Below are 27,078 nucleotides of genomic sequence, written 5' to 3'. Positions count from 1 at the left end.
TCCGGCTGTGACCCTCTTCCTGTTAAAAGATTATTGACAGACACACCCAAGAGCATGTTGAGGGATGGCTCCATGGGGCAGGAGAGAAACAATGGAGGGACTGCTGACTTCAGGACCTCACCACCCCGGAAGGCCAGCCAGCTCACAGTCAGTGGCCGCAGGTGAGACGGGCAAGGGCAGAGTGGTGTGGGGCAGACTGAGCAGCGCTGGGGTCAGAGAGCGTGCAGGGATAGATCACCTAGTTCACCTGGAGGACAGGCAGTGAACAGAGAGACAAGGAGGCAGATAAGGGACGAGGTGCAGGCAGCATAGGCCAGGTAACAGAGAAAGCCAGGCAGATGAACAAGGGGCCTGCAAGGGGGTGCAGGGGGAGGTGAGGGGCGTCCAGGGACGGGTGAGGGGAGGCTGGTCAGGTGAGGCAGTGCAGGGGCAGGTGATGGAGGAGCATGATAAGGTGAGGGGGATCCAGGGGCAGGTGGGGGAAGCCTGGTCACATGAGGGGGTCCAGGGGCAGGTGATGGGGGAGCCTGGTCAGGTGGGGGGGTCCAGGGGCAGGTGATGGGGGAGCCTGGTCAGGTGGGGGGGTCCAGGGGCAGGTGATGGAGGGGCCTGATAAGGTGAGGGGGATCCAGGGGCAGGTGGGGGGAGCCTGGTCAGGTGGGGGATCCAGGGGCAGGTGATGGGGGAGCCTGGTCAGGTGGGGGGGTCCAGGGGCAGGTGATGGAGGGGCCTGATAAGGTGAGGGGGATCCAGGGGCAGGTGATGGGGGAGCCTGGTCGGGGGTGGGGGTGGGTCTAGGGGCAGGTGGAGGGAGCCTGGTCATGTGAGGGGGCCCAGGGGCAGGTGATGGGGGAGACTGGTCTGGTGGGGGGATCCAGGGGCAGGTAGGGGGGACCCAAGGGCATTTACCAGAGGGCCTGGCCAGGGCTGCATTTTCCTGAGTAAGGGCGAGTGGAATGGAACAGGCAGGAGGGACCCTGAGGCAAGTTCAGAAGCTTGGGAGCTCGGGGAGAGGTGGGCAGGGGGCCACTCCAGCCCAAATCTTGGAGCCTCTGCACCTAGGGTCACACACACAAGACGCTGCAGCCCCTTGAGGACGGGAGCAGGTGACACTCGGTGACTTTCAATAAAGCCTCCCTTCCCAGGCGGTCCTCAGAGCCTGCGAGGGAGCCACGTCCATGGCCAGGTGCCTCCAGAGCACAGGCTCCGGGTGAAGAGTGTGCTGGCCGCCCCGCTCGGATGCCGGGGCCGCGCGCGCCACACCTCAGGCCCTGCCACCGCACTGGCCGGGCCCCTGGCGGGCGTGCTGCGCTCACCTGTTTGGTGTCCTTCTTCCCGAAGTTCCGGATGTACATGTCGTACTCGTTCACAGGCGGGAGGGCAAGGAGGGAGAAGGTGAAGGAGAAGTCCATGTCGATGAGCCGGAGCAGCTTTGTGCTGCGCATCCTGGAGGGAAGAGCACGGATGGGAACTGGGGTTGGGGAGGAGACGGGGGCAGGACGGAGGCCGCAGCCTGGGGGGCAGGGATGCTCAGTCACCACGCTGGGGCCCCCTGTGGACAGCGAGGCTGCAGGGCCGAACCCCCACCTCCCACTGCTGTCGGTCCCCCTCTCCCTGCTCTGGGGGTGCGTCCAGCGGGGCGAGCCCCCGCCAGCCTCACCCTGGCTCCCTCTGCTGCAGAGGGCAGGCACTCTTGGGGGAGGCGGGGTGGGGAAGGCTGCTTCCTGCCAGCACAGCTCCCTGGCTGACCAGACACTCTCCCTAAGTCCACTGTGTCCAGCCCGACCTGGTGGACTCCGACATCTATCCCCAGACTGCACTGGGCTTGGCACCGAAGACGTGAGCTGAGAGCCTGTCCTTCACTTTCACAAGCTTCTGGGTTCACAGCAGTCAAGCCTGGACTCTGACCCAGCTGGCCCTGGCTCTTCACCCTTATCTCCACCCTTGCTGGGCAGACCCAGGCCTGCACAGGCAGCCAGCAGCCCACGGAGGACGCTGACATGGGGGCTCAGTGCCCGAGACATAGGACAGCTGGGCGAAGTGGGGCTCCCTCGCTGAGACGAGGGGTGCCGGCTACGAGAGTAGGGCCCACACGGCGGGAGGCACGGGGCGCGGGCGGACTTGGCCCGCTGTCTGCTCTAGCTCCTGCCGCCCGCCTCCAGCCTCCAGAGTGCCTGTGACCCTGCCCGGCCGTGAAGGCGGGACTCCCTCCCGGGGCCCCCAGAACGGACACAGATGCCGGGCCGAGCTCGCCTACTGCACACCTGCACCAGAGCACAAGCCGGGACCCGGGAATGCAGCGCAAACGACCACAGCCTGAGAACAGCAGCGACAAGAAGATAAACGCTAACGTTTACAGGTCCGCTGCAGGAAAGCACAGAAACTGCTAACTCCTGCTGCAGTTTTCCCGGAACACCTACTTTTGCTTAAGGGCCTGAGTCCGATTCTTTTGACGGTGTGAGGCTGTGGCAAAATCCACGAAAATTCCACACAGTGGGGTTTTGGAAGGGGAGCTGTTTGCATCTGCACATAAAAAAAAGCTACTTTTGTGAAACTGAAATATTTCTTTCAAGCAAAAGAAATCAAGAGTAAACCAATTAGATGCATGTAAACCAATCATGTTCCCTCAACTAACGACAAATGTCTTCTAGGTGCACTTAGGAATCACTTCTGCTCATTGCATCTAAAACCTGCAGCAAAGCAAAATTTCCCACATCTGTGCCACGCTACTTCCAAAAATAGGTAAGAACACATGTAAGCGCGGTCAGTCCTCCACTCCCACCCCCATGCTCCCCTGCCAGCTCTAAGACCCGTCTTCTCAGGTAAGGGAGTTGAGGTGTGAGTACACAGAGCAGCTGGGAAGCAGAGGCTGGTGTGCGCTGGACAAGCCACTCACTGCAGCAGAAGACAGGAGACGGCGGACCCGAGCTGGGGTTCAGCAGCCAACAGGGTGCAGGCTGGTCGGCCTGGTGACGGGCCTCGATCTTCAGAAGCCCCCACAGGACAGACCGCTCCAGCCCCTCCCTCTGCGGGGTCCACCTCCGTGGCCTCAGCAGCCCTGTGCCTCGCGTGCACAGACCTGCGTATTTCTCACTTATTCTCACTCTGTCTTCTCGTTCCCTTGGACGTGTATTTGGACCCAGGCAAAGAGTGCGCCCTGTCCTGCCCTCTTGCAGCCTCAGAGGCTGTGAGCACCTCCTGTTTCTCCTGCCTCAGAGCATCGTCCCTCGGGGCTGTCAGGGGCATTCATGGAGAGCACTCTCCTGCCCTGACAAGTAACCTTCGTACACCCAGGTGCCAAGAGCTTTGGAGCAAAGCACATTCCCAGTTTCATAGAGAAAGTCGCCAAGGCTGCACCCCCCTCCACGGCCGGCCTCCTGCCGATGCCGTCACTTTGTCAGAAGAAATGCAGCCGGGGCCTCGGACGCCGACTGAGCACAAGGCGCGGGGCTGGCCCGCCCCACCGCCGCGCCCTCCCCAAGGAGGGCCTCACCGCGCGCCCCCGGAGCTCCGAGCGCGTCACGGGGGCTGGCAGCGCCCGCAGCGCCGCTGTCCGCTCACGTACCCGGGCCCGGCCCCCCAGCGCGCGCCGGGCAGCCGTGCTTCTCGAGCAGCTTCGAGGACAGCTCGCCGACCCGCTGGTTCTCCGCGAGGATGGCTTTCTGGATCTCCCGGATCTCCCTCCTCCTGGCCGGAGGCAGCTCCTCTGCCGCCTCTCCCTCTCTGGGCTCGTCCGCCCCGCCGTCGTCGGCCCCGTCACAGACCTCGAAGTCGTCCTCATAGTCCTGCGCGCAGAGCAGACAGGCTCGCGGGCGGAGCACGCAGCCAGCAGGAGGCACAGACAGGGCCCGCGTGTGCTCGGGCGCCCTGCAGCTCACAGGTTTCTGTGCAAACCGCTGTGCTGGCTCGTCCGCGTCCGCACGCACCCTACACAACTGTGCACCGAGAGCCCCAGGTGGACAATAAAGTGCAGACGCACCTGTGCCGCGAACGGGAGCAGGAGCGCGCGGAGGCCTGCGTACCTATGTGACTTCATGTAGACACACACATGCACACACACGGTGCACACACGTGCGCACACACACACGTCTGACTGCAGTGCACCATCGACAGGCTAAATTGAAAGTTTTAATTACACCGCACTGGTCAGCAATGATAAGACATACGGCAAACTTTTTATAGGCACCAGATCTAAATCAGATAGATACGGAGTACTGAGAGCAATAAGAGGAGACGAAAAAAACAGCTGTTTCTGATTTGAGAACAAACTACCCTTAAGATGAGAAAATTTCAAATACCTACTTCAAAATCATCTTCAAAAATGGCTGTGTACTCATCTGTTCCAGCATTTTCTAAATCAAGGTCTTCCTTTTCAATTTCCTACGGGCAGAAATCAAACGTAGAGTTAAAATATTCAATCTCAGGTTCATTCTTGAAAATAGGCTGAAAAATACATGCTTTCTGAGATTCACTTCAGGTTGTTAATTTAGAAATTCAAATAGTTATAAAATTAACATAACATAATCACAGCTCTTAAGTACCCTGACTTGTAAGTATGACCAGAAAAAGGAAACAGTTAACAATCATATTCTTTCTGAGAAAACTCTAAATTCTGAAGGCCAAAGAAAAAAGCAGGTCTCTGGTTACTGAACAAATAAACCAGAGACCCAGCATCGCAGGCTCACCACGTCCCAACAACTCATTGCTCGGCAAACACGCTACGGGCCCCCTAGCCACCCGAGGTGCCTGCCAGGGACAAACGGGAGGAAGGCGGACTGCCGCTCCGCCCCGGTTTGGAAAGAACGCCCCAGCACCACCAGCGGCTCCTGCAGGAGCTGGCTGCTCCTCCACCGCTGGCTTGGTGTTTATTTCTGCAAACTTTCTGCTCCCTGGACCGTTCCTCACTGACAACGCCTGGATCGTATCTTTGTGATGCCTCTGTTCACTTTCTTGCATTCTCCCCAAAGCTACTGACTTTCAAGGCAGAGAAACGGCAAGAATGCTGAGGCCGCGTCCAGCTCAAGCTCCGGGGAGCCTACACCGGGGGGGCAGGGCAAACGCACGGCAGCCCCTGCGGCCCAGCCTCCTGAGGGCCCGAGGCGGACACACAGTGCAGACGGATGCGTCCTCTCCTCACCATGGCCGCTTCGCTCCCCTGCCTCTGCTCCAGCTTCCACATCGAGGGGCCCTCCTCGCGGCCGTGCTGGGGGACAGAGCACAGCGCGTCAGCCAGAGGGCGGAGGCAAGGCCCACCCTCCTCCCGCGGGCACCAGGGGCTGGCGCGCAGTGGCACCGGCCTCTCCGGGCCTCAGGGTCCTCCTCCGAGAAACGGGAGACTGCGAGCCTTCCTCCAAGGGCCGGTGGGGCGGGGGCACCTGGCTGTCCTGCTGGGGCCATGGCCCCAGGAAGGCATGGCTCTCAGATGCCGCCGCCAGCAACCATCCGATGCAAAGGCGTGGGGATAGCATGGCGCCCCCAAGAGGAGGGGAGCACGTTTCCGCCCAGAAACCTAATCTGGCATAGCGTGGGCTCTCCGGGTAAGTGCTGAGCAACTAGGTCAAGGTAACTCAGGGCTGATGCTATAAAACACGTGGCCAGTTATAAGCCAAGCAGGCTGCCAGCTATCTTCAAGATCACTTCTGGGCTCTCTCAGGGGAAAACACACCTCTCCTATTTTGCTCCCTTAGTGAAAAAAGAACATAAAATGTCTAATTTTGTACATTGGCTACATGTTGAAAGACTATTTCAGAAATGTTGGATGTTATTAAAACTAATTTTATGTTTCTTTTTAAAGGTGACCACCAAAAAATATAAATTACAAATGTGGCTCACATTACAAACGTGGCTCACATTATAATTCTAGTGAACAATGCTAACCCTTACCAAAAAAAACTGAGAGACAGAAAGAAAATATTAAAAACTGCATATTTTCATTCAATAATTCCAGTTCAAGAAACGTACTCATGAGAAGTAGGAGGGAGATCTGAATCATTACAGCTAGAGGGGTTTCCACAGAGTCAGGGCAAACAGCACATGCCGCAGGTGTGAGCAAGACAGAAAAAAGGCATCGACCCCCGCCCCCAACACAGACATCAGAAGAGCACAGTGAAAAAGTATACAGAAAAAAGACGACGTGGGAAGAATCACCTATAAGGCTCACTTTTCACTAAGGTGTGGCTATACCTGGACAGGGAGGAATCCAACCACTGCCCAGACTGAACAAAACATCCTCACATCAACCAACACAGCCGCACGACCTGACTTATCAGAAAATACTGTGCTTCTGTGTGTGTGCGTGGAATAAAGACCCATGAAAACCCAGCACCAGATGCTAAAGACACGTCTCTCATAGTCCAGTGTTTCAGATAACTATCAGAGAAAGAAAAAGAGTCTTCTTCCCAGGAAACAAAAGAAAGTAGGTTAAACCATTAGGCCATTTAGCTATGACCTAAATCAAATCCTTTATAATTATACAGAGGAGGTGACAAATAGATTCAAGGGACCAGATCTGGTAAACAGAAAGCCTGAAGAACAATGGACAGAGGCTCATAACATGGTACAGGAGGAGCTTTCCCCTTGATGAAAAGTGAAAGAGGAGAGCGAAAACGTTGGCCTAAAGCTCGACATTCAGGAAATGAAGATCATGGCATCCGCTCCCATCACTCCATGGGAAATAGATGGGAAACAGTGGAAACAGTGTCAGACTTTATTTTGGGGGGCTCCAAAATCACTACAGATGGTGACTGCAGCCATGAAATTAAAAGACGCTTACTCCTTGGAAGAAAAGTTATACCAACCTAGACAGTATATTAAAAAGCAGAGACATTACTTTGCCGACTACGGTCCATCTAGTCAAGGCTATTGTTTTTCCTGTGGTCATGTATGGATGTGAGAGTTGGACTGTGAAGAAGGCTGAGCACCGAAGAATTGATGCTTTTGAACCGTGGTGTTGGAGAAGACTCTTGAGAGTCCCTTGGACTGCAAGGAGATCCAACCAGTCCATTCTGAAGGAGGTCAGCCCTGGGATTTCTTTGGAAGGAATGACGCTGAAGCTGAAACTCCAGTACTTTGGCCACCTCATGCGAAGAGCTGACTCATTGGAAAAGACTCTGATGCTGGGAGGGATTGGGGGCAGGAGGAGAAGGGGACGACAGAGGATGAGATGGCTGGATGTCATCACGGACTCGATGGACATGAGTCTGAGTGAGCTCCGGGAGATGGTGATGGACAGGGAGGCCCGGCGTGCTGCGATTCATGGGGTCACAAAGAGTCAGACATGACTGAGCGATTGAACTGAACTGAACTGAACAGGAGGTGTGACCCAAACCATCCCAAAGGAAAAGAAATGCAAGAAGGCAAAGTGGTTGTCTGAGGAGGCCTTACAAATAGCTGAGAAAAGAAGAGAAGCAAAAGGCAAAGGAGAAAGGGAAAGATATTCCCAACTGAATGCACAGCTCCAGAGAACAGCTAGGAGAGATAAGAAAGCCTTCTTAAGTGAACAATGCAAAGAAACAAAGGAAAAGAAAAGAACGGGAAAGACTAGAGATTTCTTTAAGAAAACTGGAGATACCCAGGGAACATTTCATGTAAAGATGGGTTCAATAAAGGACAAAAACGGAGTGGACCTAACAGAAGCAAAAGATATTAAGAAGAGGCGGCAAGAATACACAGAAGATTTATACAGAAAAGCTCTTCATGACCCAGATAATCACGATGGTGTGATCACTCACCTAGAGCCAGACATCCTGGAATGCAAGGTCAAGTGGGCCCTAGGAAGTATCACGACAAACAAAGCTAGTGGAAGTGATGGAATTCCAGCTGAGCTATTTCAAATCCTAAAAGATGATGCTGTGAAAGTGCTGCACTCAATATGCCAGCAAATTTGGAAAACTCAGCAGTGGCCATAGGACTGGAAAAGGTCAGTTTTCATTCCAATCCCAAAGAAAGGCAATACCAAAGAATGTCCAAATTACTGTACAACTGCACTCATCTCACATGCCAGCAAGATTATGCTCAAAATCCTTCAAGCTAGGCAGGCTTCAGCAGTACGTCAACCAAGAACTTCCGGATGTACAAGCTGGATTTAGAAAGGCAGAGGAACCAGAGATAAAATTGCCAACATATGCTGGATCATAGAAAAAGTAAGGCAATTCCAAAAAAGTCTACTTTTGCTTCGTTGACTACACTAAAGCCTTTGTGTGGATCACAACAAACTGTGGAAAATTCTTAATGAGATGGCAATACCAGATCACATTACCTGCCTCCTGAGAAACCTGTACACAGGACAAAAGGCAACAGTTAGAACTGGACATGAACTGGTTCCAAATTGAGAAAGGAGTACGTCAAGGCTGTGTATTGTCACCCAACTTATTTAACTTACATGCAGAGTACATCAGGTGAAATTTAGCACAAGCTGCATGAAGCACAAGCTGGAATCAAGATTGCCAGGAGAAATATCAACAACCTCAGATATGTAGATGATACCACTTTAATGGCAGAAAGTGAAGAGGAACTAAAGCACATCTTGATAAATATGAAAGAGGAGAGTGAAACAGCTGGCTTAAAATTCAACGTTCAAAAAACGGAGATCATGGCATCCAGTTCCATCACTTCATGGCAAATGGAAGGGGGAAAGGTGGGAACTGTGAGATTTCATTTTCTTGGGCTCTGAAATCACTGCAGACAATGACTGCAGCCACGAGATTATAAGACGCTTGCTCCCTGGAAGAACAGCCGTGACAGACCTAGACAGTGTATTAAAAAGCAGGTATCACTTTGCTGACAAAGGTCCATCTAGTCAAAGCTATGGTTTTTTCAGTGGTCATGTATGGATGTGAGAGTTGGACTGTAAGAAAGCTGAGCACCAAAGAATTGATGCTTTTGAACTGTGGTGTTGGAGAAGACTCTTGAGAGTCCCTTGGATAGCAAACCAATCCATCCCAAAGGAAATCAACCCTGATTATTCATTGGAAGGACTGGTGCTGAAACTGAAGCTCCAATACTTTGGCCACCTGATGCAAAGAGCCAACTCACTGGAAAAGACCGTGATGCTGGGAAAAATTAAAGGGAGGAGGAGCAGGGGGCGACAGAGCATGAGATGGCTGGATGGCATCACTGACATGAGTTTAAGCAAGCTCTGGGAGTTGGTGATGGGACAGGGAGGCCTGGGGTGCTGCAGTGCATGGGGTCTCACAGAGTCAGACGCATCTTAGCGACTGAACCACCACCACAGAAGCCAAATCTGCTTGCCACATTACCGACAACAGAGCAAAACCCAGGAAATGGTGTGATGATAATTCAGACACCGCAGTACACAATTCTAAAGACATTAAATAATCATTATGAAGATTCTTCTGGTGATAATTATGAAGATGGCATAAAAATGAAGACCAGCATTGTGGTGTCTGAATGATACCATGTCACTGGCACGTGCTTCTCCTGTGTACACACGCCTGCATAACCCAGAATGTGAAGGAGCTATTACACCTTATGACTTGCATGTGCTTCCCATGTACACATCCACACACACGCGCACACACTTGATCCAGGACATGAAGCAACTGTGAAAGGAGAGGAGCCATGAGGGCATCAGTGTTAATAACAAGCGCCTGATAGAACCTGCCAGTCACCCAAGCCTGCGCTGCTTTGTGGAAAGATTTCCAACACTAACCCAGCTTTTTTCACTAAGTTGGTCACTCAGTCGGTAAAGAATCTGCCTGCAATGCAAGAGATCTGAGTTCGATCCCTGGGTTGGGAAGATCTCCGGGAGAAGGAAATGACTACTCACTCCAGGATTCTTGCCTGGAGAATTCTGTGAACAGGGGAGCCTCGCGGGCTATAGTCCGTGGGGTTGCAAAGAGTAGGACACAACTGAGGGGCAGCATATATGTATACACCCTCAGACTTTTTATTTCTTCTCGAGGCAACGTCACTAACGTCGATCTCCCAGGAATCTCCCTTTTATCTGAATCGTCTAATCTGTTAGCATGAAATGCTGTCATTCTGTTTGTGGAAATGGGAGCTGAAGTCCCAGTCCCTACTGGCTTCTCCATTTCTCCCTCTAATTCTATCTGCCTCTACTTCTTGTATTCTGGGGATCTCTTCTGAGCAGCACGTTCATTTACGCTTGTCATGTCTTCCTTGCAAGCGACCTGTCTCATTCTTGTGATGTGTTTCTGGGCCTCTGGTCCAGCCACCCAAGCTCCAGTATAACTGTTGTTTGGTGGCCACCTTGTCCATCTTTTCACTTTAGTCCATTTGAGTCTTTTAATATAAAATGTATCTCTTACGTGCCTCTTGAGTGGAACCACCACTCAAGTAAAGCACATGAAAATGGGCCTGCCAGGCTCTGCTCTCCGAGTCTCAGGGCCACAGCACCGAGCCCCCGGGAAGGCCTCACCTTCCTCTTCGCGTCTCTGTCCTTCCCGTTGGCCCTCACTAAGCTCTCCACATGCCTAGAAAGCAAATAGGATCAAAGTCAAATTAACTTTCAACAAAGACTTGACAATTAAAGCATTTCCATCTCAGTGAAGGCTGCTGTCAGCATCTGATACGAGTAGGTTGGCATATTTGCAAAGCACGCTTTATTAGAACTATTATTAGAACTTTATTAGAACTAAGGCCCTTTTGAAACTATTTTGTTACCTATAGTTTAAACTTTTTAAAACTATTTTTACTGTCTTAGCAGTAGTACAGGATAGGAAATATCTTCAGTAGAGAGAAAAAACTGTGTGTTTTAACAAACTTGTGTTTATAAAATCCATTTCCTTTAAGAGTTCTAGAAAATTCCTACAATTTTATTAGCGAATACATCCCAAATGTTTTAGGTTTAATATAATATTTATATTTCCAAAAGATTTATCTTGAACTATGTTCTATTCTTATAGAACATATTTTGCATGTTTACTTTGGACCTAAAATTAAGGTTTTCAAAATTACAACCTGATTCTCAATATTTGGAACCTAACATTCACACTAATCCAACACAGCGTGTGTTTAAAATCATACAGAACCGAGCAGAAGCTTCACTGCATTTCTAGCAGATCTGCAGCACCAAACCTAGGGATCTGCACCCCAGGCTTAAGTATAACTTTGTGCAAACTTGTAAGATTTAGGGCAAGGTGTTTAACCTAAATCTCCCTAATCTGTGAAAAAGAATCATCAAATATCGCTGCTGTAAAGAATAAATTATAATCTGGAGCTCACATACAAAATGAGGATTTACAGGCAAACTCTAACCTTAATCTTCATAAAACCCACAAAATTTGCCTCATCCAAGCTTCACCAGTAAAGACAGGCTCTGAAAGGCCAGCCACCTCCAGAAAGGGCGGACGCAGCAGTGGGCAGTGCCCATGCCGTGCCTGACCTGCAGTGGGGCAGCGGGTCTGCTGGGCACGTCTGTGCTCAGCGTCCAGGGGTTGCAAACCGGAAGCCCGGAGCCGCTGCAGGTGCCCTCCCCTGCAGAGCGGAGACTCCCGGACACCGGTGCCCGGGGAGGGCTGGTGTCCTGAGGCCACACCAGCCAGTGTGTGAAAGGCCACGCAGGACTCATAACCCACAGCAAGTTCCCAGCTCCTGGAGGACCCCGAAGACACAACTTGGAGGGTTCGCGTCTGGAGAGCCTGAAGTCTAGCTGTAGTGTACTCTCATCTCCTGGCCATAATCAGGCCCAAGAGGAAAGGTCCATTTGGATGCTTTCTGGGAGAACTGAGCTATAAACACAGCAATCGGCCAAGGGACACATTCACTCACCGGCCGCCCGTGCCGTCTCTCCTCAGACTTGTTCCTCGATGTCTGTGCTCCCCAGCCTGTCGGGAAGTCCCACACCCGTTAATGAGCACAGCATAACGAACTCACAATTACTAGGCTCTGAAAAAGAAGCCACGGGCTCAGAACCTAACAACCGCTCTATGCTACAGGCACCTCTTAAAATGACTGTTTCTACCACTTGTCTTAGTAAATAAGGTGCTTGACATAAGGGAGATGAATAAGGCACACTAAAGGTAGTTATCCGTCGTCTCAGTGATATTACCTAAGTGAAAGAAACTGACACTTACCAATCCTTCATAATTTTCAGAAAATCTGACTAGATCCTTATACTGTTTAAAATGATAAAACTTTCACACACATGGAATATGGCTGTTTCACAAATCTGCACACCTATGGAAAAAATTTAAAGGCTCTTCTGTTAAATTAAGTGAATTTTTAAAAACAGAATGTAAATCAACACATGAGGGCAGGCTGTTTAAAGGAGAGCTATCTGTTGAGTGGACAGTGCCCGGAAGCACGCAGGAAACGAGGGGCATTAGGCTGTTCCCTGAGGAGGGCCTGGGCCAGAGAGGCCACGCCTCCAGACAGAGGGGCTCCAGACCTGGGGGGCCGGAGGTGAGGGGGAGGCGTGGGGAGAGAGCCAGAAAAAGCACAGAACGGAAGGAAGCTTGGCGTGCAGGGCAATACACAGCAAGTAGCAAATGCCTAATAAAAGTTAACACCATTCAGACACTGTCTCTGACCAGTAAATTCTACTGACCTGCATGTCCAGTATCAGGTCACTTGTAAACAAATGAGGTTATGGCCATGGCAGAATACCAGGCAGCTAGTTAACGTCGCACCGGTAAAAGAGCAATTCCCAGAACAGCAGCAAAGCCTGACTCCAGCTCTGCATGTTTAGAAAGCTCATTTAGGCGCATTATGTACAAACAGGACTGCAAGGGACTGCATCCTGGCGCTGCTATTGAGTCGCTCAGCCGGGTCTGACTCTTTGCGGCTCCAGGTACCATAGCCCACCCTGCTCCTCGGTCCATGGGATTTTCCAGACACGAATGCTGGAGTGGGTTGCCATTTCCTTCTCCGAATATATATTACAAAATGGATTAGCTCCAAGTCTAGGATTCAAGGTAACTGTTGTTTCATTCTTATCTTCTTCCTAAGTTAAAAATCTTTCCAAAATCAATTAGAAAAAACATAATTAACATGTTTAACAGGAAGAACAGTCTGGCATCAGTCTATAAAATAGACTGGAACAGAAGAAACAGAACAAAATCAACAGTGCCAGGCAGGAAAGCATTATGATTCAACAGCTACCTAGGTATAAAGAATTCTCAAGGAAATCAGTCCTGAGTATTCATTGGAAGAGCTGATGCTAAAGCTGAAACTCCTATACTTTGGCCACCTGATGCAAAGAGCTAACTCATTGGAAAAGACCCTGATATGGGAAAGATTGAAGGCAGGAGGAGAAGGGGATGACCGAGGATGAGATGGTTGGATGGCATCACTGACTTGATGGACATGAGTTTGGATAAGCTTCGGGAGTTGGTGATGGAGAGGCCTAGCGTGCTGCAGTCCATGGCGTCGCAAAGAGTCACACATGACTGGGCGACTGAACTGAACTGAACGGACAGAAACACAAAAAACCTTGAACAGCCAAAGCAATCTTGAGAAAAAAGATGGAGCTGGAGGAGTCAGCCTGTCTGGCTTCAGACTCTACTACAAAGCTAGTACAGTCATCAAGACAGTATGGTACTGGCACAAAGACATACATATGGATCAGTGGAACAAAACAGAAAGCCCAGAGATAAAATCCATTCACCTATGGACACCTTATCTTTGACAAAGCAGGGAACAATGTACAATGGAGAAAAAACAATCTCTTTAACAAGTAGTGCTGAGAAAACTGGTCAACCACTTGTTAAAGAATGAAACTAGAATACTTTCTAACACCATACACAAAAATAAACTCAAAATAGATTAAATATCTAAATGTAAGACCAGAAACTATAAAACTCTTACAAGAAAACATAGGCAGAACACTCTCTGACATAAATCACAGCAAAATCCTCTATGACCCACTTCCCAGAGTAATGGAAATAGAAACAAAAATAAACAAATGGGACCTAATTAAACTTAAACACTGTTGCACACCAAAGGAAACTATAAGCAAGGTGAAAAGGCAGCCTTCCAAATGGGAGAAAATAACAGCAAATGAAGCAACTGACAAAGAATTAATCTCAAAAATATACAAGGAGCTCATGTAGCTCAATACCAGAAAAATAAACAACCCAATCAAAAAGTGGGCCAAAGAACTAAGCAGACATTTCTCCAAAGAAGACATATAAATGGCTCACAAACACATGAAAAGATGCTCAACATCACTCATTATCAGAGAAATGCAAATCAAAACCACAATGAGGTACCATCTCACGCTGGTCAGAATGGCTGCTACCCAAAAGTCTACAAGCAATAAATGCTGGAGAGGGTGTGGAGAAAAGGGAACCCTCTTACACTGTTGGTGGGAATGCAAACTAGTATAGTCACTATGGAGAACAGTGGGGAGATTCCTCAAAAAACAGGAAATAGAACTGCTATATGACCCAGCAATCCCACTTCTGGGCATACACACCGAGGAAACCAGGATTCAAAGAGACATGTGTACCCTAATGTTCATCGCAGCACTGTTTACAATAGCCAGGACATGGAAGCAGCCTAGATGTCCATCAGCAGACGAATGGATAAGAAAGCTGTGGTACATATACACAATGGAGTATTACTCAGCCATTAAAAAGAAGCATTTGAATCAGTTCTAATGAGGTGGATGAAACTGGAGCCTATTATACAGAGTGAAGTAAGTCAAAAATAAAAACACCAATACAGTATACTAACACATATGTATGGAATTTAGAAAGATGGTAACGATGACCCTATATGCGAGACAGCAAAAGAGACACAGATGTAAAGAACAGACTGTTGGACTCTGTGGGAGAAGGTGAGAGTGGGATGATTTGAGAGAATAGCATTGAAACGTGTATTACCATATGTGAAACAGACCGCCAGTCCAGGTTCAATGCATGAGACAGGGCACTCAGGGCCGGTGCACTGGGATGACCCTGAGGGATGGGGTGGGGAGGGAGGTGGGAGGGGGGTTCAGGATGGGGGACACATGTACACCCATGGCTGATTCATGTCAATGTATGGCAAAAACCACTACAATATTATAATTAGCCTCCAGTTAAAATAAATTAAAATACATTTTTTTAAAAACCAGCTTCCTTTTAAATGTTAAATTTCAAAATGTTATGATAAATTTATGAATATATGGTAAAAGTTCATTCCACTTCACGTCCGCTGGGAGTTCAGCCACGTGCATACAGTGGTCACGTGATGCTGCCCTGACTCCCGTCTACACCGGGTCACCTTTGGGAAGCAGCCTCTCCCTGTGGGAGCTGGTCCCAGCAGCCGGAAGGCAGGGCGGCGCGGGGGGGGGGGGGGCGCGGGGGGCGCGGGCGCGGGGCGCGGGCGCGGGGCGCGGACGCGGGGCGGGGCGCGGGGGCGGGGCGCGGGGGCGCGGGGGCGGGGCGCGGGGGGCGGGGGCGGGGCGCGGGGCGGGGCGCGGCGGAGGGCGGTACCTTCGGCTCCCTCCTCCTGTGCTCCTCCTTGCGAGCCCGCTCTTTCCTCTCCGCGTGGCCCCGTGGCCTCTCCTCGCCCGCGGGGAAGCCCTCTTTATGGCGCCTCTCCTTATGTCGCGCTTCGCCTTCCTTGTCGGAGAAAGAGCTGCCTTTTTCTTTTGAGTTCTTCTCCCTCGTGCTGCTCTTTTCCCGGTGCTTCTTTTCCCGGTCTGGCTCCTTCTGCTTCCTGTGCCGCCTTTCGCCCTCTTCTTTGTACAGCCAGTACTTGAGGGGGTTGTCCTTGCTGTCGCCATACTGCAGCTGTGAAGGCGCCGGGGCCAGACACGGAAGCGTGTGTGAGCAGCACGCGCCGTCGCGTGTTCACACCCTGCAGAGGTGGAGGCGCAGGCCTCCGGCGCGGCCACCCTCCCAGACGCACGTGACAACGAAGGCAGGAGGCGGCAAGGACGGCCCCGCCAGCACGCACCCTCACCACGGCCTGGCCCTCGGGGGGCCATCGCCCCCGCTCCTCCGCGGGGCGAACCCTCCTGACCCAGCTGCTGTCCCCTCCCCGGCTGCCCGAAACCCGAGCACCCGGCCCGCCAGGCCCGCCAGCGCCGTCCGTGTGAGGCGTCTGGGGGCAGCACACGGCTCCTCTCCTCCCAGCACGGGTCTGCCCCAACCCACAGGGAGACCGCTCCTCGGACCCAGGGGTGCCTGGTGACCCCGGGGGCAGGCACCACAAGGCAGTGAGCGGCTGCAAACTAACACGGCATGACGGATCGTGAGCGTTACCACGACGTCTTAACAGAACACAAACCGCACCATCCTTTCCCTTCACGCAGGGCCTCCTCCATCTCTGCACCCTGTGGGCCCACCTCCGCCACCCCTCTGGGGACAATCCCACCGCCCCCACCCACTCTGCTCACAGCACTGACATATGTGACTCTCAGACAGTTCATCTTCAAAGCACCCTTACTCCCCGCACCAGCAGTAGGCAGACACGCACAGGTGGTAACAAGTAGAAGGGCAACAGACCCTTTCCCAGAATGCCTCTTGTGTCTGAGTCGAATGAGCAAACATTACAAACTAGGGTAATGCCCAGGCACTGCTTAGGACGGGGGGAGTCACACTCGGCCGACGGGAATGACCACGCTCGGTGTGAGGTGACAGGTGAGCCAACACAATGTGATGGAGCAAGTCCGCTTTCAGAAACTGATCATTAGGAAATAATTATGCATAAACGCAAACAGTCTACACCTCGGATGTCCTCCTAATAAAACCTTTAGAATCAAAGTAAACGTTCACGGAAGCAGATGTGACGTGTCGACATCACTGAATAATGTATTATGCTGCCATTAAAATACTACAGACAGGTGTGATAGCTTAGGAAAAATGCTCAAAATGTATTCAGTTTAAGCGGTTATAAAACAGCAAAGATCCAACTTAAAACGAAGTTTCTGTGTACATATCCAAACACATGCATATATATGAATACATGGACACAAACCTACAGGACATATACACTTAAACATTATCAGTGATTATCTCTAGGGAGACTGCTGCTGCTGCTGAGTCGCTTCAGTCGTGTCCGACTCTGTGCGACCCCATAGATGGCAGCCCACCAGGCTCCCCCGTCCCTGGGATTCTCTAGGCAAGAACACTGGAGTGGGTTGCCATTTCCTTCTAGGCAGGCACCTACCTTTAATTTTCTTCTTCTTATTTATTTGTATTTTGTAAATTTTCCAGAATAGCCAATGTTGACTCTTGGAGAAACACACTTGCCTAAAGGATCTCAGTGCCTGAGAAGAGTCTCAGGTCTTGGACTCTGTTTTACACTCTTCACCAGAAAAGCTCCCACAGTGCCCGCCTGGGTGTCCTGGGCCCTGCAGTGAGCCCCGGGGCCGCTGCCCGCATACCTTTCTCTCTCGGTACCTTCTCTCCCGATCCTCATCTCGTTCAGAGTCTTCATCTCTCTGCTCCCTCTCTTCAATTCTTGCTTTACTTCCTACAAAAATAAAACCTTTTAGCATGCCCAGACTTTAACACCCTGCAGCAGTCTCTACAGCACATGTCACACAGTGTCACACATGTAAACACCTTCTTTAATTAAGAAACATTCTCCAGTCTCAAGAACGGGAAGTTCCAGAATCTAAACTTAAAATGGAGTAAAAAAGGAGGAAACCTGGAAAGTGTGTCAGAGGAGCCCCGGACGGGCACCAGCCCAAACACAGGCCTTCAGAGCCCCGGTCAGAGCTGGCAGAGACTCAGGGAAGCAAAGTCCAGTCCAGCTGGGCAGGCGTTCCCTCCCCATGCTCAGCCACAGGGAAAAGCCGCCTCGGACAAACTGGGGGACTGCTCCCTCCTGCCCCCAGGTCCCCTGGAGGACACATGAGTGCAGGAGGCCCTGTGATGCAGGGGGCAAGGATGGCCCACTCCAGTGGCCCCAGGTGGAGGCTCCACCCTGTGATCTCTCCCTGCCATGGGGACCCAATACAACCACCTCAATCACCGGTGATGCCCGCAGCCCCGTCCAGGAGCGAAAACCAGACTTTCACTTTTGAATCTGCACAATACTTATTAGGCTTAAAACTACCAAAACCCACATTTTTAAAGGTGAGGACAAAACTCAACATACAGAGATCACTGAAAACAAATTTCATTCACCACAAAAGTATTCACCAAGCCTGACCACTTTCTAAAAGTCTTGGACAAACGAGAACAGGGGCTTCCCTGGTGGCTCAGATGGGAAAGAATCTGCCTGCAACGTGGGAGACCTGGGCTTGATTCCTGGGCTGGGAAGAACCCCTAGAGTAGGACATGGCAACCCACTGGAGCATTCTTGCCTGGAGAACTCTATGGACAGAGGAGCCTGGCAGGCCACAGTCCAGGGGTCACAAAGAGTCAGACATGACTGAGCGACCAAGCGCGCCCATAAGAGATCAAAACACACAGTGGGCCCCCTGGTGGGGGCGACAGGAGTGCAGAGACTGGCTAGGCTCCGAGAGAGAGTGGTGCTCACGGCGGTTCCCAGGGCTTGTGACATAAGGAAGGGAGGGAGGGTCTGGGGACCCAAGGGAGACACGGAGGAGGCAAGCAAAGGGTGAGAAAATGGCCAGGGGGAGGAGGAAGGCCCATCAGAGGCAGGGTGCACAGACTCCTGAACAACCAGACCAACACTGCACTGAGAAAACAAGACCAGGCAGCGACCAGAACAACCGGAAAACAAAAAGGACTTCATTACTAAAAACATACCAAGAACATGAAAATGATAATCCTGAAAAGAGGCGATGGATGGCAAGGGAGTCACTGCTTGAGTAGAAATAGCCTACTTAACCTCACCCTGCCCGAACCTTGGGTCCTGGGGCCCAAGCCCCCACACACAGCAACGCCTGCCACCAGATCACGAACTGAGGTCCTGCTTCCATTTCGGTCACAGCCTGAGGATGCTGGAGCCACGATATGCTCTTCTAACACATTCCTTTTTAGTTTATGTTGGCCAGTTTGAATTTTTATAGGAAGAAGATATCATTTGTATAATAAAAAACAATGAAGATACTTAATTCCATTTGGGAAGAAAAAAGTACTTAACCTCTACCTTTAGAATCTCTAGGAATTTGAACCAATATTTAAATATGGCTAAAATAAATCTGATACTTTTGAGAAATTCTTTTTATCAAAGAGCATTATTTTTTAATTTAAAACAGGGGCTGTGGATTATGGCGGGAATAAACCTAAAGTATATTTCAATAGAAAAACTCCAGCCAATAATTAAGTGGCTACTCTTTCTGTTCACTGAAAACAGTGCAAAGTGCGCACACAGGCGCATCGCAGGGGCTCTGACCTCACCGTCAGTCTTTAGAAAAACCGCAGGAGAAGACCAGGGGGCTGGGTCGCCTCCACGGAGACACAGACCTGCCCGCCGGCGCTCCGGCCTGTCCTGGTCCCGGTCCCGGTCCCGGCCCCGGTCGCGGTCCCGGGCCAGCAGGTTGTGGTCGCGGTCCCGATCGCGGTCCCGGTCCCGGTCGCGGTCCCGGGCCAGCAGGTTGTGGTGCCCGGCCGCCTGCCTCAGCTCCTCGCGGCGCGCCCGGTGCTCCTGGTCCCTCTCGCGCTCCTTCCCCCGGCCATGCGGCCTCTCCGCGTCCGGCTCCCGGTGCCTCTCCTTCCGCCGGTCCCGCTCCCTGTCCCCGCGGGGGTGCTCCCGGGCGGCGTGGCCGTCCCGCTCTCTGTGCTTGGCCTCGCGGTCGGGGTCCCTGGGTCGGTGCTCTTTGCCGTCTGCTAGGTCCGCTTCCGACTCCCGCAGCGGTTTCCGGTCTCTGTGCTTCTTCTCCTCCTTGGGACCAGAGGCCTGAGCCGCCTACACGAGGGAAGAAGAGCGAGGTCTGCACCCTGGGGCCAAGCTCACCCAAGGGCCCTGGGCAGCACTGGCTGGAACGGCCGTCGCTCCCTGCAGGCCGGGCCTGCAGCCAGCTCTGCAGCCCGGGGACCAGCCAGGTGCTCACCTCCAGGGACATCGGAGGCTGCCGGCCAGTCAAACCTAAAGGGCCCCTTGAATCCAAAAGAAAGGAAGGGAGCTTGAGGCTGTGCCCGAAAGCCTCAGGACACTGGCCGCTGGGATCCCCCTCAGAGAACAAGGACCATCGCCATAAACTCTCAGGAGGTGTTTTGTGTGTGTGTGACCTCCGAGATCCAACCAGTCCATTCTAAAGGAGATCAGCCCTGGGATTTCTTTGGAAGGAATGATGCTGAAGCTGAAACTCCAGTACTTTGGCCACCTGATGCAAAGAGTTGACTCATTGGAAAAGACCCTGATGCTGGGAGGGATTGGGGGCAGGAGGAGAAGGGGATGACAGAGGATGAGATGGCTGGATGGCATCACCGACTCAATGGACGTGAGTTTGGGGAAACTCCGGGAGTTGGTGATGGACAGGGAGGCCTGGCGTGCTGCGATTCATGGGGTCGCAAAGAGCTGGACACGGCTGAGCGACTGAGCTGAACGACTGACTGACTGACTGACCTCGCAGCATGGCGTGCGGGATCTTAGTTCCTGACCAGCGACGGAACACATGCCCCCTGCAGTGGAAGCCTGGAGTCTTAACCGCTGGACCACCAGGGAAGTCCCTTCTCAGGAGGTCTTGATTGCAACCTTCAGCTCCCCACATATACACACACAGACCACACACACACACACACACACAAGGCCCCAGTTATGAACCCCAACAGGAACCCCACTGGTGGGATGCTGGGCTGAAATAGGCCAGGAAACCGCAGCCAGGACGGTTCCTAAGCAACTAACCATGTGGCTTTATCTCTGCGTCAAAACGCCTCTGAAATGAGCCACATGTAAGCAAAGCTGTGCAGAGCTGAGAACCAGGTAACACTATCCAAGATTACCATCCAGGGTCCACACAGACCCAAACTCAAAATTTTTTCCCCAAAATCTTTAAAATATACTACCCAAAGGTGTTTCCGGAGGTCATCTGCTTTCCAAGTATCATCTTTGGTTCTTCTCTAAAAAGAAAAGTATAGAGTTAGAATTTAATTTTAGAGTTTAAAACATCTAATTTTTTATGCTCCAGTGAGCTGTTTTTTCATTAGACCATTTTAGTCAATCGCAATCCTTGTAATGCCAGAAATTACTGTCTGTCTATAAGAATAAAAGGTATCATAAACAGATTTTTTTTAAGTTACCCATAAACGATCACAGGCTACCCTGTATTCCTGCTGCTCTGAGGCTCACGCCCAGTGCAGACACCCAGCCCCACCTCCCCAGGCAGACCCACAGCGGAACCCTCGGTGGGAGGTTTGCCAGACAGATGCCTCTTCAGGTGCTGACAGCAACAAGTCCACGACAGAGGGCCCCAGCTGTGAGCCTTGGGTGACAATAGAAACTAGTCAAGGGTGGTTTCCTATAGAGAACAAGATAAACCTATCCCAACTACGTCATTTGCCTTTGAGAAACTGCCTTAAGAGCATAAATACAGGAGGACCTGGTGTGTTTCAAATTTAAAGCAAATGGAGTGCAAATAAAAGACAAAAACACATTCATGGACCAGCCACCAAAAACCATCCTGGTGATGTGTGGGTGAGGAAAGCAGGGGGAAAACTCACAACAGCTCGTAACACTAAGGAGAAGTAAGTAAAAAGCAACAAGGTCAAGAATCCGCCAAAGTGCAAACAGAAAGGGCCTCATTCTCTGCTCTCAGTGGAACACGTACTCTTTTCTGATAAACTGGTCGATTTACCAAAAGGAGGGCGCAGTAAGACATGGTGAGGATGGTGAGCAACAGTTAGCATCAGTACAACCTGCAGCTGCTGAACTTTAAACATTTCCTCTCCAGTTAACTGCTCTTTAGAGAGGTTTAATACATGATCTTTTCCAAACAAATGGCCCAAAGCCAAGAGACAGTGTACTGCTGGTGGAGCAGGCAGTGGAGTCCGAGACTTCTACCCACGGGAGGCATCTGCAGGGATCTGATCCAGTGTGGAAAACCCACTGGATCAGGGCTCTTAATGGTTGTAATTATATTTCTTACGCCAATAAAATTTAAAAAAAAGAACAAGGCAACAAATCAACAGGGAGCCCAGGATTTTCTAGCTGCCTCTTACATTTTCACCAACAAAAACCTGGCTTCGGGCCTTACTTCATCCTGAAGCTTTTCTTCCTTTCCTTTTTAAATTTCTCGTTTAAATTCTTTAAACTGTAAAATGACACAGGGCTCCTCATGCCCATCAAAACCCCAGGCATCACCCTACAATATGCTTAGCCACTGTGATTCAGACCAGGAGCCCCTGCCTCCTCCTGCCCTCTGCTCCGCCAGGGTCCCATCCTGTTAGGCAGATAAAGGTAAATAAATTAAAACTGAGGCTCCAAGTAGGGAGGCAGTGTTTTCCCCCTTGAGAGGAATAAACCGCAGCCTGAAGACAAAGGAAAACTCCAGAAGAGATGCCTGAACAGCAGAACCTCCAACCTCCTTATGCAAGTGTAACTTATACAAACCAACCCTCCTACTCACGTATATTTAGGTATACGCATGCCCACATCGCTCTTTGAGCAGCAAGACTGCGCTCTCCCCCTTGGTCCAAGCACACAACTTAGCTCTGCAGTCAACTCTGCTTATATAATCACGATATGACAACTGGTGGCAAGCGGACATTACAATGACGCGACCCCAGTTCAGGCAAACAAAAGGGGTGGCCCCTGAGGGTCCTCAGACACCCCCCCACAGCACCGAGCAATGAACTGTCTCTGAACAGCACCACGCCCAAGATCGCCACCAGCGACCAGAACAGCACTTAGCAGCGGCAAGGACCCCAAGCAAGCCCTGATCTCCTCCCAGCTCCAGTGATAATTCTTGACAAACAACTCAAGCAGCTAAATGTAACATTGTAAATTCTTGCCTTTATAAGCCTCCCCCACTTTGCAATCGGGGAACACAGTTCAAGAGCTTGAATCTGTGTCTCCCAAGCTGCAGTCGTAACATACGCCACATAAACACCTTTTAACCTCAACCAAGTCTCCTTTTCTACAATTTTGGTTAACACAACTTTTAAAACTTCCTATAAACAAATCACAGAAAACAAGTTACAGAATAACTTATGAAAATGTGAAGAACCGGTGCAGAAGACGATGGAAGTCGGGAAGTTGATGCTCTAACTTCTAATCGATATTACTAAGATAAAAGTGAACGACAGAAGACAAAAAAAGGGAGGAAAATGCATGCAAAGTAACTCCTCATCTTTTACGGGACAGCTCAGTTACTGAGTTAGTTACTGAGCACCTTAACGTTTAGAACCTCATCCAGCCCTACTCGTACTGCCCCGATGTATCCGTTGGGAAGTAAGACACGCCGCTAAGGTCCCACAGCGCAGGCCCGCGGCGCCTCCCGCCCCCGAGGAGGAAGCGGCCCCGGCAAGCACGGGCTTGCCCGCGTGGCGTCTGCACCCACCTTCCCCGACTCCATCGCTGCGCGCAGGCCCCGGAGGCCGCGTCGCCCTCCGGCCGGTCAGGCCAGGAAACACGCTCGGGCTCCCGCGCCCCCAGCCGGCGTCCCGCCTCCTAGCAACCTGCAGGCGGGGTAGCCGAGCACCGAGCAACAGCCGGCCCGGCCTGCCCCTCGGCCGTCCCCAGCGCGCCTGCGCTTCTCCTCCTCCTAGCAACTGGAAGACGGCGCCCCGGAGCGGCCTCTCCTAACGCGCTTGCGCCGCCATTCCTCCTAGCAACCGACAGCCTGGGCAGTAGAGCAACGAGCGACCGCCGGCCCGGCGTGCCCCGCGGCCTCCCCAGCGCGCCTGCGCCCTCCTGTCTCCTAGCAACCGACAGGCTGGCCCGCGAAGCCTTGCGCGACTGCTGGGCCGGGATTCGCGTGGGGCCGAGGGGAAAGGGGTGCGGAGTGGGGCTGAGCGCGGCCGGAGCTCGGCCCAGCGGCTCTCTGGGCGGGGACGCAGCCGGGCAGAACGGGAGCTGCTGCAGGGAAACGGGCAAACCGCCTCTGAAGCGGAGCGGAACCCAGCCTCGGTCCGGGCGGGCGGCGGAGGGCGCTCTCCTTCCGCGGAGGCGCGCACTGCTCGAGTTCGTCTGCCGCTGGTTGCCGTTTGGTTCCGTGTGGGATTGGTAGGAATCACACAGTGTCTGAAAAAGTAATTGTTGAAAGATTCAACTTTTACACAAAGCGAGAGACAAGGGGACTGAGATATTAAGGCACTAGTCTGCAGCTCACGTTTATATTTTATCACAGCTATTTTAAGGTTAACATAAAAGCCAACCTTAAACACGCAAGGCTAGAGGGAGGGGTCCTACTCCCGTGATGCACATTATAACTGACATTAAGCTCTGATTCTGCGAAGTGCGCGTCAGTTTAGCCTGCAAGTGTTACTTAGAAAAGATTTAACTTACTGGTAGAGAGAGAGAGGACTCAAATCTTGTGCTAAGGAGCGCATCCGTGAGCGTGTTATTAGGGGGTCTTGTACTTTTGATGTCTTTTTCCATTTTCATACTGTTCATGGGGTTCTCAGGACAAGAATACTGGAGTGGTTTGCCATTCCCTCCTCCGGTGGACCGTGTTCTGTGTTGTCAGAACCTTTTGCTATGACCTATCCATCTTGGGTGGCCTGGCACAGCATGGCTTATAATTTCGTTGAATTGTCTAAGCCCCTTCCCCAGGACAAGGCTGTGATCCATGAAGGGACCATAAAGACGGCTGAACACCAAATAATTGATGTTTTTGAACTGTGGTGTTGGAGAAGACTCTTGAGTCCCTTGGACTTCAAGGAGATCAAACCAGTCAATCTTAAAAGAAATTAACCCTGACTACATTGAAAGTACTAATGCTGAAGTTCCAGTACTTTGGCCACCTGATGGGAAGAGCCAGCTCATTGGAAAAGACCCTGATGCTGGGAAAGATTGAAGGCAAAAGAAGAGTGTGGCAGAGGATGAGATGGTAGGATGGCATCACTGACTCCATGGACTTGAATTTGAGAGAGAGTGAAGGACAGGGAGGCCTGGTGTGCTGGTCATGGGATCACAAAGAGTTGGATGTGACTTAGCAACTGAACAACTTTTGATGTCATGGTTTTGCTGTAGATATGCAATTTTGCAGACGTTGTGTTTTGAGTCACATACTGTTATGGTTTATGGATCTACTTCTCTCCGGATATAAAAGCCATTTTCTTGGCTGCTTGCCTCAGAGGAGTTAGTATCTTCAGATCCAGTCGGCCTTTTATGTTGAATTGTTCTCTGGTTTTGAACTTTGCAGTGCTACCTTTTGCATTATCACTACAGCATTTAGGAAGAACCAAACAGGAAACAAAAATAGGAAAGGTAATTTCAGTGATAGCCTTGATTTACTTAGGGACTGCTCCAAAGGAGGCAGAAAACTGAAAATGTCCGCTTGGTAATTCATTTAATTCTAGTGTTCCTGTGAGACAGGCATGTTACTGTTTTTCAGAGGATGAGCCTGAGGGCCAGAAAGATTAATTTAGTTGCCTGAGCTCAAAGCTAGGCTGGTGGATGATCTGACAGCAGTTAATTCTCTTAACCACTGGGTCAGTCTTTGTCAGCTGAGAAAACAGCTGATACTGGAAAGGCTTCAGCCTTGAGGATAAGGCGGTCAGCTACAGTGTTAGATGAAGTCAAGGACACACCCACCGTATGAATGACCTGGGCCTGGCCCAGGAACTCCTCTCTCCCCTCCCTAGAGTAGGCATACACCCCTGTCAGGATCATCGTGTCTTAACTCTCTTCCTCATCTTTTCCCTCTCCAGCCCTGACCAATCCATCATCCATTGCAGCCGGCAATCTAACAGGTGACGCGCTTCAACTCCCTGCTTCTGACTCCATCTGGCTCTCACCCAGTTGCACTCTTTGTCACCAAGCAGACTGACTTAGGGTTCCCCAGATGCACCATATTCAGAGGTCTTTGCAAGTGCTATCTCCCCTCTCTCACCATTCCCACCATGTGTGCCAAATAAATGTCCATAGAGGAAGTTAGAACAGTTTCTCTCTCCTTGGACCTCTTAGAAGAATTCTTTTCTAAACAATTCATTTGCCAGTCACATTTCATCTTGTGGAATCACATTTATCTTCTATCACTTTGTTCACTAGATGTCGCTCTCGTTCATTTGATGACGTGGGAACTCAATGCTGAAGACAGATAAATAAAACACTTGCCTGGGAGACGTCCCTGGTGGTCCAGAGGCTAAGACTCTGCACTCCCAATGCAGGGGCCTGGGTTCCATCAGGGAACTAGATCCTACATGTAACAGCAAGATCACAGATCCTGCACACCACAATTAAGACCTGGCAAACCAAGTAAATAAGCGTTTCTTAAAAAACGCTGCCTGGACCTCCAGTTCCTCATAACAGCAAACAACAATTAAACACCATGAAACTGTCAGAGCTACTCATGAAAATGCAGTGACTGAGGAGGTGACAAAGTCTGCCTGGAGAAAAGGAATGAGTTTGGGAAGGGCCTCCTTGCAGGTGGACCCTGAAGCAAAAACAACCTACAGGCAGAGACGCACAGAGAACCTCTTAGGCAAAAACGGATGTGGGTGCCAGTGCAAAGGAAGGGAGGGAACGGTTTGGAGGGTTTAGGAAATGTAAAAACTTACCTATAGCAGGGTCATTATAAATTATCTAGTAGCCACATTTTACAAAGTGAAAAACAGGTGAAATTAAATATAGTATTTAACCAAGTCTATACCAAATGTTATCATTCTGTCATAGAAAATGTATTTAAAATATTGAGTTGTTTTGTACTTTTTTATAGTGTCTTTGAAATCCAGTGTGTTTTTTATACTGACAGCACATCTCGGTTCAGACTGGCCCTGTTTCCTGGGCTCACAGCCCAGGTGGCCAGTGGCTTCCACACCGGGCAGTGCTGGTCTGGAGAACAGGGTGTGTGTGGGGGGGCAGGGGACATGACAGGGGTGGATGGCAGGAGATGAGACTGGGGGGGGGGGCGCATTTGTCCAGGGCCTTGGAAGGTTTGATGTAAAGATTGAAAGCATTAGATTAGGCAGTGATCAGTCTTAAGATGGGGAGAGAAAGCTGCAGCTGAAGTCGGGGCCCGTGGAGAACTGGCGCCCGGAGACCAGGTGGCAGCTCGGTGGCCTGCATGCCGGCCGCTTCTCTGCCTGGGTCCGCAGCTCCACCTCTGCTTCCCCCAGCGCCGCCTCTGCTCCACCTCTCTCTGAT

General features: G+C 51.1%; 1 protein-coding gene and 1 long non-coding RNA gene across 8 annotated transcripts in view; one reads left to right on the top strand and one right to left on the bottom strand.

Annotated features, from left to right (window-relative positions):
• The window catches only part of DYNC2I1 (dynein 2 intermediate chain 1), a 52,348-nt gene extending 28,899 nt beyond the window's left edge, over positions 1-23,449 (bottom strand). For 2 of the 7 annotated variants that reach the window (XM_042249110.2, XM_042249115.2), the window contains exons 1-13: positions 23,330-23,449; positions 20,838-20,891; positions 19,296-19,737; positions 17,300-17,388; positions 15,402-15,701; positions 14,808-14,882; positions 11,752-11,807; positions 10,400-10,454; positions 5,138-5,203; positions 4,303-4,380; positions 3,566-3,785; positions 2,421-2,523; positions 1,317-1,446 (exon numbers count right to left, since the gene is read on the bottom strand). In XM_042249110.2, the coding sequence (XP_042105044.1) occupies positions 1,317-1,446; positions 2,421-2,523; positions 3,566-3,785; positions 4,303-4,380; positions 5,138-5,203; positions 10,400-10,454; positions 11,752-11,807; positions 14,808-14,882; positions 15,402-15,701; positions 17,300-17,388; positions 19,296-19,737; positions 20,838-20,891; positions 23,330-23,344 (1,683 nt within the window). In that variant the 5' untranslated portion in view covers positions 23,345-23,449. Of the gene's footprint in view, positions 1-1,316; positions 1,447-2,420; positions 2,524-3,565; positions 3,786-4,302; positions 4,381-5,137; positions 5,204-10,399; positions 10,455-11,751; positions 11,808-14,807; positions 14,883-15,401; positions 15,702-17,299; positions 17,389-17,565; positions 17,620-19,295; positions 19,738-20,837; positions 20,892-23,329 lie in introns of those variants that run through there. The other 5 variants (XM_042249112.2, XM_042249113.2, XM_042249116.2 and 2 more) reach the window with 5 other exon arrangements.
• A 242-nt stretch (positions 23,450-23,691) lies between these two features.
• LOC121819483 (uncharacterized) lies at positions 23,692-26,576 on the top strand. Its single transcript, XR_009600587.1, has 2 exons — positions 23,692-24,820; positions 25,644-26,576. It is a non-coding gene; the product is annotated as an uncharacterized LOC121819483 (long non-coding RNA).
• The last annotated feature ends 502 nt before the right edge of the window (positions 26,577-27,078 follow it).

The sequence above is a fragment of the Ovis aries genome, chromosome 4, assembly GCF_016772045.2.
Source record: "Ovis aries strain OAR_USU_Benz2616 breed Rambouillet chromosome 4, ARS-UI_Ramb_v3.0, whole genome shotgun sequence".
Classification (NCBI taxonomy): Eukaryota; Metazoa; Chordata; class Mammalia; order Artiodactyla; family Bovidae; genus Ovis; species Ovis aries.
The sequence above is the reverse complement of the archived record's forward strand: the minus strand, read 5'-3'. Positions and strand labels throughout refer to the sequence as shown.